The 15,864-nt window shown below is 28.0% G+C and overlaps 1 protein-coding gene across 2 annotated transcripts in view; it reads left to right on the forward strand.

Annotated features, from left to right (window-relative positions):
• LOC119599809 (guanylate cyclase soluble subunit beta-1) overlaps window positions 1-15,864 on the forward strand; it is a 195,760-nt gene that overhangs the window by 48,453 nt on the left and 131,443 nt on the right. For both annotated transcript variants that reach the window (XM_037949696.1, XM_037949695.1), the window contains exons 3-5: window positions 12,417-12,517; window positions 12,829-12,947; window positions 15,669-15,818. In XM_037949696.1, the coding sequence (XP_037805624.1) occupies window positions 12,417-12,517; window positions 12,829-12,947; window positions 15,669-15,818 (370 nt within the window). The remainder of the gene's footprint in view (window positions 1-12,416; window positions 12,518-12,828; window positions 12,948-15,668; window positions 15,819-15,864) is intronic.

The following is a 15,864-nucleotide window of genomic DNA, read 5'->3' on the forward strand; positions in this document are numbered from 1 at the left end:
GGATTTCCTAAATGAGGGGTTATATGGGGGTAGGGGGTTAATATGATCTTATCCCTATAAATTTTAATTATTTATTTATGCAAAATATCTTCGTGATATTATTGTTTATAAGTGAATATTAACCATCAAGTCATTTTCTGAAGGGGATAGGGCCAAATGAGGCCCGATCATTACGATATAAAACTAAGTTTTGCCGATTTTTGAAGTAATACATGCGGAGGGTAAGGTTTTGAAAATTGCGACCTGTAGAGGGCGCACAGGATTTACATGAACATACAGAGGGACGGACTGGCGGATGAACGGACGGAACAACGGACAGGTAGACAGACAGACAGACAGACAGACAGACGGACAGACGGACGGACGGACAAACGGATAAGCAAAATCGACTCAGAAAGTGATTCTGAGCCGATTTATATACTTTTAGGTGGGTGTAGGACAGTTGGGTGTTACAAACATCAGCACAAACGCATAATACCCTCCCCACTATACTGCTGTAGGGTATAATTATCAATAGATGTGTTGCAAACGGAATAACTAAATCAATATACTTCCATAAACAAAATTTAGTAAAATACAGTTTCTAATTCGAATGTGGCATACATATTCAATTAACTATGAACTAAAATTAATTAAAAGAGGAAAATTAATTATATTTTCAAAAATATAATATTTTCATGAAATTAAAAGCCACTAAATATAAAATCAATAAATAAATTGTATATGTTTGTGAAAAGGTTAAATTATGATGGAAAATACATATTATTGCAGTAGAATAAACAAAAACAAAATACATGCGAGTGAATGATTGCAGAGTATATCAAAGGAAATGAATATGAAATAAGGTTAAAAACAACTTATGATTTTGTGAAAATACTGTAAATGCGGTACACATTATTTAAGTAAATAAATCTTACAAATACACCTATAAATATGACCTTGAGTAAGCTGATGTTTAAGTAATGTATAAGTATGTTTCTTCAAGTATAATTAATTAAACTGAAGGATAAATTTAAACAATTTTTCTTTATATCAAAATTTATACAGATTTTTTAGTTCGGTATGTTGAAATGAGATTTCTTTATTATAAGAATTGTGTGTTTTTCTGTCACATTATTCTTATGTTTTTATTGCTATTTTATTTAGCTATTTGATTTCGTTTTAAGTTACAAAGTTTAACTTTAAGTTGTTAGTTAAAATCGTACAACCAGCAAAAACTTACATTTAAAAGTAATGAGTTAAAAAGCTAAAAAAAGCTAAATAGCGTTTTGTATCATTATTTTAACACGGCAAGTATTTAACAAATAACTACTTATATAAGTACTTATTAGTGAAACAGCAAAACTCAACATATAGTTCATTATAAGGGTACTTTAAAGTAATGCAGATGTAGTAGTCATTGAAAAGTAAGCAGTTGAGTAAGTACAAGTCATTATCCAGTTTTTGCTGGATATACATATATACATTAGGGTGGCCCCGTTTGTATGGAGGAAAAATAAGGTGTCAATGTTCCCAACTAAAATTAAAATTTAATTGATTCTAAGATAACATTTCTCAAAATTTTTGTCCTCGCGTCAATATTTGGTGAGTTGCATCAAATGATAAAAGGGTCTAGATCGAAGCTTATTTGAATTAATAGACCTCTATGTATTCTACCACAACATTGCAAAATAATATAAACAACAACATATAAACCGAGCCAAGCATAACAAACAAGTAGATGCTTAGGATAAATTGTGTTCATATTTTAGTTAAACTGAAGAGTTTGGTCTAAAATAGAATGAAACCTTAAAGTGTTATATACCAATGTAAAGCTAATAATATTTTGCGTATACGGATGTACATATTATGTACGTTAGATAAATGTATCTAGCACAATACCGAAGAGAAAATAGGATTAAAAATATTTAAATAAAATACAAAACATGTCGAATTACGAAAAACAGAAAAAAAAAAATTTCGGTGAAATTGTATGAGGTTTATAATGAAATAATTTCAATTAATTACATTAAATAATTCTAATAATAAATTTGCATATGGTTTCTTTGCAAGAAATATTATAAAAATCAGAAAAACCTTAAAAAAGGACCTTTTTATCCTTTGACCATCTCACCAAATATTGACGCCAGGATAAACATTTTGAGAATTGCTATCTTGGAATGAACTAAATTTTCATTTTCGGTGGGAACATCTTGCTGATCCTGCATTTTGGGGCAACCCTAATATACATAATATGTACTTCCAACATAGACTGCATTCTAGTATATTTATATATTTCTATACATATTTATGCAAAATTCACTTCATACTCTACTTTCTACATTCTTCGTTTTTTTCTATTTTCATTCTATCTACTGCATGTCATCTTTTGTAAAATTATGTGAAAATTTTATAAATGACTTACATATGTATAAAAGGAATGAAGTGATATATCCCAGCAAATAAAACTAGAACCAAAAAAAGAAAGGCTCAATGTTTATATTCTGTAGCTACGTTTAGTTATTGTTGATATAGAGAAGATGCAGTTTTAAAATTTAAGGATGAATATTAGAAAAATTAAAAAACGGATAAATAAACTTAGTTTTATGCAATAATTTTATGAACTTTTTAATAGTTTTCATTACTCCAACCCTTTTTCATATAATTGGCTTTCAGAAAGCTTAGGCAAAAATAGTCTCATTAGCATTATATATCATCGGCTTTGAAATATTTTTATTAACCCATAAACGATTTCCATAAAAATAAACCCCAAGCGAACTTCAGCAAACCATTTTTTAACTACTTTCCTTTCTTGCAATTACATGCATTTCCTGAACTTTTTAAATTCAAAATGAAAAGAAAAAACATTTACTTCCTTTTAAGTTGTTTGCAATTACCCTAAATAAGTTTTTTGTTTTGTTTTTATTTCTGCATTTTATTATTATTGTTGTTCCTTTTTCATTTTTCTCTACAGTTATCACAAAAAAAAGTAGCAATTTAGACACTCTACTCAAAAGTAGAAACAAAACGAAACATAAAGGAAGTGCAGTTTTAAAGGAAGTCACTTTAATATACAAAAAAACTTACGCATACACACACACACACAAAATTCCCATAAAGTTAAAATATAAAAAAAGCTATTAAAATAAAAACAATAAAACTATGAAAAACTTTCTAATTTAATGTCATAAATCATAATAAAAAAAAATAATAATTTTTTATTTATTTACAATACTATGTTTTTCTATTAAAGGAATCTATTGGCCTGGCATCATGATAGAAGTATTTTTTATTGTATTTATATTATCATAATTGTTAAAAGAATTTTTAATATTTTTATTATAGAAATCTAGATTTTTATACTAATGGTCACTTAAGTGAAAACTAAAAGTTATTAAATATTTATATTTAATTTTCTTCATTAAAAGTTTTCTTTATTTTTAAATATTATAGAGGTTAGTTATCATTAAAAGTGTTATAACTATATGATTTTATGTCCCTGGAACAAATTATTCATTAGCCTTAATCGACAAAATTCAAATCAATTAAATTTAGTAAATCCTTAACCTACGAGAGAAGGGTGTATGAATAAATTTAAGTTTGGCAATCCATTTGTAATTTCCACAATATAATTTTCTGACCCCATAAAGTATATATTGTTGATCCTTGTAGAGAGCGAAGTCGATTATGATATGTCCGTCCATTTATCTGACGGAGGGAAGGAATTCCCTCACTTAATTTTTTAATTTAATCAAATTTTAAAGTACAATGTAAAGAAATTAACTTCCCTTGAAACAATCACAAATGTTAAATATTTAATGTTATTTCTTCTTTTAATACAAAAATATAAAATTATCATCTTATAGAAATGATTTGGTAGGCAGGTAAATCATTTGTTTTTCAATTTAAATAATAAATTCATGAAATTTATAACAACTGTATAAAAGTAAAATTTAGCATAAAAAATAAGTGTAATGTAAGGCATTGAAGGCAAAAGCCATGAAATGGATGATGGCATAATATTAGTATATTTAACTTTATAGGCCACATCCACTAGATGTTAAAAGCAGCAGAAGCAGCACCATTAACAAAAACAACAACAACAACAAAATAATAAGAAAAAAATGAAATAAAATAGCTAGAACATGAGTGAATACTTGTGAGTGGCAGCATATATTCTTGTAGTCTTTGTTTTTATAAATGAATGAATGTGTTAACAGTACTTTGGTTAGGAAGGACTTTTCGATTTTTTGAATAGTTTGTAAACTTATGTCATTACGAATACTGTAAACTAACATAGTGCAACACGAAAAAACATATGAAGGGCTTATTGCAATAACTCGATATGCCACAAAAATAAAATTTTGAGTAAATCGACATTAAAGTTTAAAAAATTCTCAAAAAAATTTTAATTTGTACTTTAAACACGCCTAATAATCATATAAAGTCGATAACTATCGTATGCCTATAGATGGATATCATAAATAAAGTGAAAACCACTGTTTTAGCAAAAAATTGTGGCTTATCAAGTTATTGCCTAACAATACTTGAACATTTTTTATTTTCAAAAAACAAGTTCTAGTACATTTTCAAAGTGGCTTATCATGTTCTTGCTACAAAAAAAAATTATAAAATTTATTTTCAATATGAAATTTATATTTTTGGTTATTTTTTTATATGAGAATAAATTTGACTAAATATACTTAGCTAAAGTATTCTGCAGTAAAAGGCAGGTCCTGTGGTTTGATTCTATTTTAAATAGAATGACAAAACACATTGTTTTAGTTTCAGTATAGTTGATTTTCTGCTACTTGATCATCATTTTAAACATCTGAACCAATTTCGAAGCATGTTATGCCAGAAGTCTTGCACGGATTTTAAAAATTTCAAGTCCATTGTTCAAAAGTGGTTTCGATATGCACTTTATATAACAGGCGTTATAATATTATGCTTTTTGTATATGCTGATGATTGTGATATGTTTTACAAAGATTATAGGATATGCTGCCATGTCTTTGCTAATTTGGTATGATAAATATGACTATATTATGCACATAGTTTGAACATTATATAAGATATTTCCACGAAAAAACATCAAAATTTTTTTGATGTTTTGCAATCGAAAATTTTCTAATCAGCAAGAACTTGGTAAGCAACATAATTATATATGAAATTATTTTTATGCAGTAACAAGGTAAGAAACTTTAATTTCAAAAAATTATATCTCCCGATATTTCGAGCAAAAAATGTTTCTCTTCGTATAATGATACTTGTCTTAACTTGTTCTATCACAGTAACATAAAAAAATATCAATTTCGCTTTTATCTCCATCATAATAAAGGACTTTCTTAAAAAGTGTAAAAAATATATGTGGCATATCGAGTTTATGAAATAAAATTTTCTTCAAGTTGTTCAAATGGAAAAAGAGGCATGACCCTTATATCGCCAATTTACAATAATACGCTAATGGCATCGGAGTCATTTTTGCAAAAAATGAGATCGTTCTCTCAGGCTCATATCTTGCAAACCGTTCGGAATTTTAACTTACTCGCAAAAAAAGTTTTAAAAATCCGATTTTTTACGTATTAAAAAATATTTCATGTGCTTCTCTAAATTAAGCGTATACTTAATATTTTCAATATGAATAAATCATTAACACGTATACGTACAGGTGTCATTAATAAAAACATTGGATTTTTTCACATGAAATGAAAGAATGAAGAAGTTTTGACTTTATATATTTGTTCTTTTTGACAACAGCTACAATTTTGCCTCAGAGAGTAAATCAGAATTCCGAACAGTTTACAAGATATGATTCTGAGAATATTTCACTTTTTTGCAAAAATGACACCGAATCCCCAAATCTTTGGGGCCGATAAAAAGTGCATGTAGTAGTTGTGAAAACAAGCACATACAAAAAAAGAAAGTTTGCATCGTACGAAAGTCTGTAGACTTGGAGAAATAGATTAAGTCCACAGATAACGCCTTTCTATTACGTACATAGTTATCAACCCTTGTATTAATCTTCATTATTAGGTATTTATATACAAAATTATTGGAAAGGTCATTGTCATCAACTACCAATTTAACCCTACCAATTTTATTAGTGTATTTAAAATTCGTCTACTGCTAACTTTCGCATTATTCCATTTATAACCAATGTGTTGTTGTTTAAACGCCTCATTTGTTTGTCTTTAGATTTGTGGGGTTGTTTGTCTATCCATACCATGTCACTGTCAAGGCTGTTAACAATTTACATATTTTTTGTTGTAGCTGGTTTTTCCATTTGTTTTTCTCTTGATGTGTTTTCTATTTGGTTTGGTTTACTGTTACGTCTTTTTGTCTGGTTTGTGTGTTTGTTTTATATTCGTTTTTCTTTTGGGGTTTTGCCTTATATAGTACATACTTCTATCTATGTTTGTAGGCAGACACACAGACATACACTCTTAATATGTAAATATGTTTTATGTAGCTTTATGCCTTAAAGCTATAACCAAAAGTTAGCATATATTTTTCTTCCTTTTAGGAATATTTCGTTTTTTTCTTATTATTTAATATGCTAAATTATATTTTTACTAGTTTTCCTTTTTGCAAAAATCTCATTGCTGCTGTGTGTATGTGGTTTTTAGTTTTGGCTTTTTTATAGTTTTTGGCCAAAAATACGTGATTGCTTTTGTTAATATATTTTTGTATTTCCCTCTTTTTCTTGTAAGAGGTAATGAAAAAGTCTATGCTAGTTATACGTACTATGACCATAGAAATGAAGCAAAATTAAAATTGCTAGAAAAAAAAACAAAATTATTCAAATTATGCACTTAAATATTCTTTACATCATAGCTCGTTAGCTGAAAATGTTTTGAAAATACAAATTGCATTAATTAAATATTTATATGAAGAGTGTTTAAGTTTTTTAGCTTTAAGAAGAATGTGACAATGAATTAAAAAATTAGCTGTAATTAAAAGATTTAAACAAAAAATTAGAAATTTCCTTTAATACAACAAAGTATAAACATTAAAACATTTAACCTTTTCTTATAAAATTTGAGTTATGGCCTTTTAGTTGCAAATGAATAATATTAATCTTTAATATTTTAAGTCTATGATTGAAATAACCACATGCTAAAAGTTAACACATAAACATTTTATAAAAATTTATTGTCCTTTATTAAAAAGGCAACAATTAAATGGAAATCTTTGGTTTTTGTTAATTAAAAGCTAATAAATAAAAACCGCAATGTATTTACTGTGATATACATACATACATACACAGAGGGAAAAAGAAATATACACGCTTGGTACCAAATTGGCACCAAAGAGTTTGTAATTTTTCAATAACAACCGTTGTCAAAGTATATACATACGTACGACAACACTATGTCGCAACGTTGTCAACATTGCAACAATTCGTTGTCGAAATCTAAATTTTTTACACATACGTGGTCTAAATGTTAACAAACGTGGTAAGTTCACTATTGCAAACAATCCGTTGCCAATAGTGAGCTTACCACGTTTGTTAACATTTAGACAACGGATGTGTATAAAATTTAGATTTTGACAACGAATTGTTGCAATGTTGACAACGTTGCGACATAGTGTTGTCGTACGTATGTATATACTTTGACAACGGTTGTTATTGAAAAATTACAAACTCTTTGGTGCCAATTTGGTACCAAGCGTGTATATTTCTTTTTCCCTCTGTGTATGTATGTATGTACATATAAACAAGAAACATAGAAAAAAATTGTGTTTGCTAATTAAAATATAAATTAATAAGAAAAAGATAGTGTATGTCTAATTTAATTAATTCAATTATTTATGTACATTTTAGCGTAATAAACATATTTGTTTATAATCATTAAAGTGAAAATGTAGGGAACAGCAAACAACATCGAAACTATTAAGTATCAGTTGACACATCTTACTATTGAACACTTCCCTACATAATAGTTTTTAAAAGTAATATAAGTTGTAAGCCAAAGGTACTCGCAAAATTATACTCTTTTATCTATATGCTTACTTTAAAAGCAAATATTAACTTCAAGCTTTAATATTCCCTTTTCAATACAACATATATCGAAGTTTCTGGGTCACAGAGCATATGTATTTGTGTGTATGTAAATATCAAATTTTTGCCAGGATATAAAAACTTTTTTTTAAAATTGCCAACAAATTACAAAAAGGTCTCTCTATATGCTTTTAGGTGTAAGTTGAGCATGTATCTTTATAATATAAAACACTTTTACTTTTTCACATCTATATTTATTTAAAAAGTATACAAAAAGAATATAACACATAACTCCAAAAAAGTTTTTTTTTTCTTCTTTCTTTTTTACTATAATAGTATACGAGCATAAACTCTATTAGTTTTCCTTGCACACCTGTGCAAAAGTTGTTTTAGATACAACAAGTAACTTTGTTTAGTTTTCTACCCAATTTTTGTTTTAGATTTTCTTTTTTTTGCTGACAAAATGATAAACTAAGCAAAAATTAAATAATCAAATTTCCTCAGGTTTTCGTGTTATGAATTTCAAATTGGTCAAACTATCAACAGTAATAGTACAAAATAAAAAATATTGTCTGTGAAAAGTTGTAAACAGTACTTGTACTACAAAAGTTGTAAATTTTATATATTTTTTATTTGATGTTTCAATTTCTTTCTATTCATATTAAAGACTACATAACTTTGAATAGAGTATAAGAAGAGATCTTTTAAAATATTTTTTAAATTTCCAAAAGTGACACTTCCATTCGAATTGAAGTTAAAATAAATATGGGTCATTTCGTGTTAAGTGGCCCAACTTTCAAAAGCGATGTGATGAAATTTGCACCAAGGAACTAACCAAGGATAACCTTGGATATTGGATAGTAGGCCAGACAATAATTTTTAGCGCTTTCGGACTTAGAGAGAGTCAAAGTTGGACATTTTGGTCATACAGCGTTTTATTCAAGTGAGTGTAAGTTTTCACCTATTGGTCCTAGCAATAGGAGAAAATTAAGTGCCAAATATTGAAAAATCTTATTCATAAGTTAAAAAATAAATTTTTTGATAGACATTCTTCTCGCATCCCACTAAGTAAAACAACAAAAACGTCCTTTTTGAAAAAATAGGGAAAAATTAAGTGCCAAAGAAAGGGCCCATTTTTGGAAAAAAATTAAAAAAAAAAACAAATTTAAAAATAAATTCTGAAAACAATGTAGAAATAGCTATCTGAACTCTAACTATCTGACAAATTTTTCTAGGACCAAGAGGTGAAAAGTTACAATCATTTGAATAAAACCTTGTATGACCAAAATGTCCAACATTGACCCCCTCTAAGTCCGGCAGTTCTGGGCCGATACCAATAGTACTAACCTCGGTCATTTTATATGAAATTGCCCATATATGAAAATTAATACGTATACTTTATATAATTATTAATAACAGAGGTAAATATTACGTATACGCATTGTGTGACTTTGGTAGGTTAGTAGTTCTGTTTCTGCGTTCTAGTCTATCAGACTCTATAGTTATTTGATCTGCAGTATTTTAAACAAGTTTTTTACTTCACTGTCTTTAAAATAGCTACCAAATATTGTTGTCCTGCTATAAGAAGACACTTTTTTAAATATTTGATTAAATTCTGAATTAAAAAGACTTCGGTTAACCTCCATTGCTATTAAAGTAAAAATAAATATAAGAAATATAATACGTATACTTTATATGAGTATTAAAAATAGAAGTAAATATTACGTATACGCATTGTGTGACTGCGGTAGATTAACAGTTCTGTTTCCGTATTTGAGTCTGTCACAGCGTAACTCGATAAATACTTAAACTTCACAATTTTAAACAAGTTTTTTACTTCACAGACGTCAAAATTAGACGTAGATTAGTGGTTCTGTTTCCGTATTTGAGTCTGTCACAGCGGAGCTCGATCAATACTTTAACTTCAGAATTTTAAACGAGTTTTTTACTTCACAGATGTCCAAATTGCTAATAAATATTATTGTTTAGCTTGATTAAAAAGTGGCATTGACAATGAAACAAATATTGGTTTGGATGCAAGAAATTGTTGTTAGAGGGCTAGAATCGGAAAAACTTTCGTTTATTTTAAATCGACAGATTAAAACTCAAATCTTATGAAAATCAAATAATTTCTTTACACATATGTAATAAATTTGAAATACTTTTAAAGTTATAACAATACATAATCATATTTATTTTGCTTCAATTATTTTCAATATTTAATAAAGAACCGCTTAAATGTACGTTTTATTACACTACCAATACTTAACTTAATACGAGTAATTGTGTTTTTAAGAATTAAATATTAAAAAAACGCATTTAATTCATTAAAAAAGTACTATTAAATAAAAGAAGTAATGACGCTTAATTATTTATGACAACGATTAAAAACGTTTTGTTAACCACAAATTGCATGTTATTGCAATGTACATACATATGTATTTAACATAAATATATATATATGTATATTAGGCTGGTCTCAATGAAAAAAAATATGGTCATTGTTTTCTATATTCAGAAAGTTGACATTTTTACAAATTGTTGCTCACCAACACTTAAAATAAGGACAACAGTTTTGAGAAATTTTTTATTAAATCCACCTATAAATCTAGGTTTGGAATGACCCTAATCTTTTTATGTATTTTTAATGTATTTGCACATGTATGCATACAAAATAAAAGTTAAAACTACAATTACCCCCATACTTATACAAATCCATTGTTACACAAACTTGTATAACATATGCATAATTTTTAAATACCCAGCGATAAAACGTAAATATAAAAAGGCCTTCATAATGGCCTTTTTCTAGCAGATATAGAGGCTCCTAATCCCTTTAAAATCCCATTTCTGTTTTATATGTAATTATACCCTTCACCTTCGTGAGAAGGGTATATATAAGTTTGTAAATCCATTTGTAATATCCAAAATATAATTTTCCGACACTATAAAGTATATATATATTCTGAATCCTTATAGATAGCGGAGTCGATTAAGCCATGTCTGTCCGTCTCTCTGTCTGTCCGTCTGTGTGTTTGTTGAAATCAGTTTTCTGAAGACCTCTGATAACTTTGGGATCTAAGTCTTAAAAAATTCTGTCAGACATATTTTCGAGAAGTTTCATATTTAAAATGAGCAAAATCCGTCCATAAATAACGGAGATATAAGAAAAAATCCGAAACAACCTCTGAAAATTTCATCAAAAAAGGCAATATTTTGCATGCCTTGATAAATAAGCAACAACAACACTGCTTATTGGAAAAAGATTTATGTTTGGATGTATGTTGGTTTCATTGCGTTGTGTATTTTGTTTGGTATGTTTTGAAATTTTATAAATTTAATATTTTTTAAATACACTATGGTGAAGGGTATATATGATTCGGCAAAGCCGAATAATTACAAGAATCTAGTAATAAGGTTTTTTAGTTTTTTCTCAATTTCGGATCCTATTTGCTGAGTTTGTTATTTCCCAAGGGGTGTCAGAAAGGGGTCTTTAATGTTTTTTAAAGACTGCCTAAATTAAGAAACAAAATGGTTTTTAAACCCTTTAAAAAGGCCTGTTCGTGGAAGACCTTCGGATTTTTGCCACTCGGTATGAGTGTCTGCGTCTGTGAGACTTTCCACATTTATATGTGTTTGGGGATATATACGCGTATGACAGTAATAAATAAAAATTAATTGGTTCTTTTTTTTCACTCACTGTTCTCTTATTATTGCATTGTATTGTTTAAAAAGAATTTATTGTTGTGCGTGTTTTTGTATTTAAAAAATTATAAATTTATTTTTTGTACAGAAATGATAAATTATCAAAAGGATTGTTGGTAGTGAAAAAATACCAAACAATTGTAATAAATTCGTTGATTAAGAAAACATTTGTTGTAACTACCGACCAGGCATGGGGGATTACACAAAGTAATTCATTACATGGTCAATTACAATTACTTGTAATGTGTAATTGAGCAATAACCAATTACAAATACTTGTAATTGTAATTGAAGTTTTTCCAATTACAATTACATGTAATTTGTAATTGGCCAATCACCAATTACAACTACTTGTAATTGTAACTGAAGTCTTTCCAATTACTTGTAATTATAATTGAAGTTTCCAATTAAAATTACTTGTAATTGTCATTAAGGTATTACTAATTATAAATTACATGTAATTGTAAGGAACAAAATTCACAATTACAAGTAATTGTAATTGGAAATTCTTCAATTACAATTACAAGTAATTGTTATTTGCAAAACTTCAATTATAAACAATTTTACTAAAGAATATAAAAATAAACACACATTTAACCAACTGGTCTCTTGAAAGTTTAAACTCTATGAACATTTATTAATTAATATACAATATTACTTAAGTACGTGCTATTGTAATTCTATATTTATTTATAATTCTTTGCATTTTTTTATTTTAAAATTTTTCAGAAAAAAAGCCATGGTCACAATGGAAGGACAATTTTTAGTGCGACAAATATATGACGATGAAATCACATACAATTTAATTGGTGCTGCAGTGGAAATATTAAGTGAGTAAAAACGATTTAAACATACATATTTATTGTTGCAATTAAATAATTATATATTTTATAATGTTTCAATTAAGTGTATGCAAGAAGGAGTGTATTCATATAAAATATATTCATAATAAAAATATTTATAAAGTTTTTAATTGTTAAAAGTAATAAATTCGATTGAGTGTTGTTGAATGTAAAAAACTTAATAAATGCTTTAAATGATTTTGTATTAAAGAGTCTATTCATAGAAATAAATAAAATTATGCTGAGTTTGGGGTTGTAATAATAGACAACATTTTAAACATGTTTCCTTTCTTTTGCAGATATACCAGCTGATGATATTTTGGAATTATTTGGTAAAACTTTTTTTGAATTCTGTCAAGATTCAGGCTACGATAAAATCCTACAAGTATTGGGAGCCACACCAAGAGATTTCTTACAGGTGTGTTTATATTCATAAATATTTTATATTTATTTCGGAAATTAAATGCTATTGTTTCAGAAACAAGAATTAATATAGAAGGAATAGCTGAAATTTAATAAGGATATATTAATTTCATTAAATCTATGTAAAAATTTTAAATTTTTCCGAAGAATTATAAAATTTTCAATACTTTTGAAAGCGCCTCTTAAAGACCTTTCACATGATATCAAAATTTTAGATCATTCCTTTGCGTGATATACACATGAAACTGTCGCATGAACCATAGTTTTGTAGGAGAACAAATAATTTGCACTAAATATGAGAAAAATAAAAAATATATAATCAAAGACACAAAAATCCTGTTTTCAGTACAATATATAAATGGATCTGAAAAATCCGTTTTTTAAGACCGTTGCCAATGAATTTTAAACATACATATTTAAATCTCGCTTTACAGACATGCCTATGATCTCAATATTCTGGTAACATAGACATTTTTGTCGATAGCCAAGCGGCAATTCTCTCACTAAACTCTTATATTACCACTTCCCTATTAGTTAGACAATGCAAGAAGGATCTGTCCTTGTTTGGGTCCCTGCGCATAGGGGCTATTATCGAAATGAACAGGCAGATGAGTTTGTCAAAATGGGATCTGCTCTAGATATCTCCAACGCCGTTTTAGTATCAACTCCGTTAGGTTTTATCCAGATCAGTATCGCACATTATTTCTTCGAAAGGCTGAAGATATATGGAATGACCTCTGTGAATGCTCTGCTCTAGCCGCCACAAGAAACTGTTTTTTGGCAGTTACTTCATAGAAATCCTTGGTGAAATATGTGGGTCTAAGCTTAATGATATCCTGAAAACTCTCATTGCTACAAGCTGGATCTAATGCTATACAATACAACATCGGAAAACGGAGTCTAAATGACTGTTCGCGAGCAGTTAACTACCACGTTAACCAACCAACCTTACACTTGTGTAAAGAGACTCGTCCAAAACTAATCCAAATATAAAAAACATTCTACATTTAAATTTTTCATGTTAAATGAAGGACCATGTAATCCAAACATGCATTACATCAGACTAATCCCAAAACTACCCTTTTGCTAATATTATGGGATTACATAAATCCATGGTCCTTGTAAACCAGGATTTTAAAAACTCATTATGATACATGTTTGCATACCATAGGACTACTAAACAGATCATATACTCCATATACAGGGGAGATCATAGTGTATTAAATTAATAAGATTCATTCTTACTTCTTAGAATTAATTAATTTTTAGTAACATCATATGACTTAACATATTATATTTTGAGAAGGGTAACTCAAGAAACAATTTGTAATCCGGTCTAATGTATATAGAACCAAAAGAATAAAACTCGAAAGAATAGTTTTAATATACATATCAGGAAAACAGAGTCCAAAACAAATATTAATATTCTTTAAATAATTTAAAGACAAATTTTCGATCGAATCTGTTATCTGACAAATGTGAAAAAAATATTAAACAAATTTACTTAATGGCATTTGTGTCTTTTCTTCTAACGGAAGTGTTATGCGTTTTACAAAAATTAACACAAAACAACAAACTGTATATCCCTAGAGCATTTTATACCTTGTCAAGCAATTATCGTTAATCACTATTTATTTATCTGTACAAATAGTTTGGGTTCCTATAGAAAAATAAAGAAAAAAAAAATAATATGTTTCAGGGGATTTGAATTTCCTGTAAAATAACAAAAGTATATTACACTTTATCTAAGCAGTAGAAAATACTAAGTTAAATTTTCATACATATTTTTTTAATTCCGTTTTATGATGAACAAATCTATAAAGAATAGAAAGAGAGTGTTGTATTCACATTCGATTTATTTTCAATTTGATTCGTTTATTTATTTGTTGCTGTTTTCGTTGTTTATTCATTTTATATTTATGTGTATGTATTTATGTATATTTTTTTTTTTTCCTTTTTCTCTATCCCCTTCTCTTTTTATAAAACAACGTTAACAACTACAAACATACATGGATGGCTTCTGGTAAAATGTGTCTGTGTATATGTTTTGGATGGTTTCTCTGTGACTTGTACTACTTCCTGTATTATACAACGAAACCCTTGTCAATGCTGTCGATGATGATGATGCTGAAATAATACCATGAACAACAATAACAAACATATTTCTTGTTGCAATTGCTACAACTACTTTTGCTACCTCTGTACATCCACTTCAACAACAATAATAAATTCATACAATTGATGATGGTTACGTTTCGTTTTTTTTTTTTTTTGTATTGTATTGTATTGCAACAAACCTTATTTGTTCTTGTTGTTGTGGCTCGTTTATCATTTAATAATAAAACAAAATTGTAAAATTGAATATTTTCTTGCATTTTTGTGTTCATTCCATCAAAATCGATGAATGACAATGCTGTTGGTTTAAATGGAACAAATGCTACTACTGGTGGTTGCACACATTCATACTTTATGGTCCTTTATTTTCTATTGTTCTCATTGTTGGAAATATAACTATACTTTTATATTGCATATGATGATGGTTGTATTGTGGATGATGATGACCTTCAATAATTTAATATAATATAATACTTACAAACTTACAAATCATATTCTATTGGACTACTTGTTTGTTGCTATGCCGTCTGGTCTCATGCCTTGGCCTTTTATGGAATTATTTTGTTACATTATCGTGGCATAAATATTGAAAATGCATTAGAATTTGGATGCCCTACATGACCATTTGGGCACATTGTATCCTGGCATGAGAGCACCTTCATTTCGCTGCACAGAAAAGGATGGCTCGCTGCTGTTGCACTACTATTCAGAACGTCCAGGCTTAGAACACATTGTAATTGGTATTGTTAAGGTAAGTAATAAATGATGACATAAATGTTACTTATTGAGCTGCTTAC

This window comes from Lucilia sericata, unplaced genomic scaffold (genome assembly GCF_015586225.1).
Source record: "Lucilia sericata isolate MDLA Ls3-8-SP2 unplaced genomic scaffold, ASM1558622v1 Contig000089F_arrow, whole genome shotgun sequence".
Lineage (NCBI taxonomy): Eukaryota > Metazoa > Arthropoda > Insecta > Diptera > Calliphoridae > Lucilia > Lucilia sericata.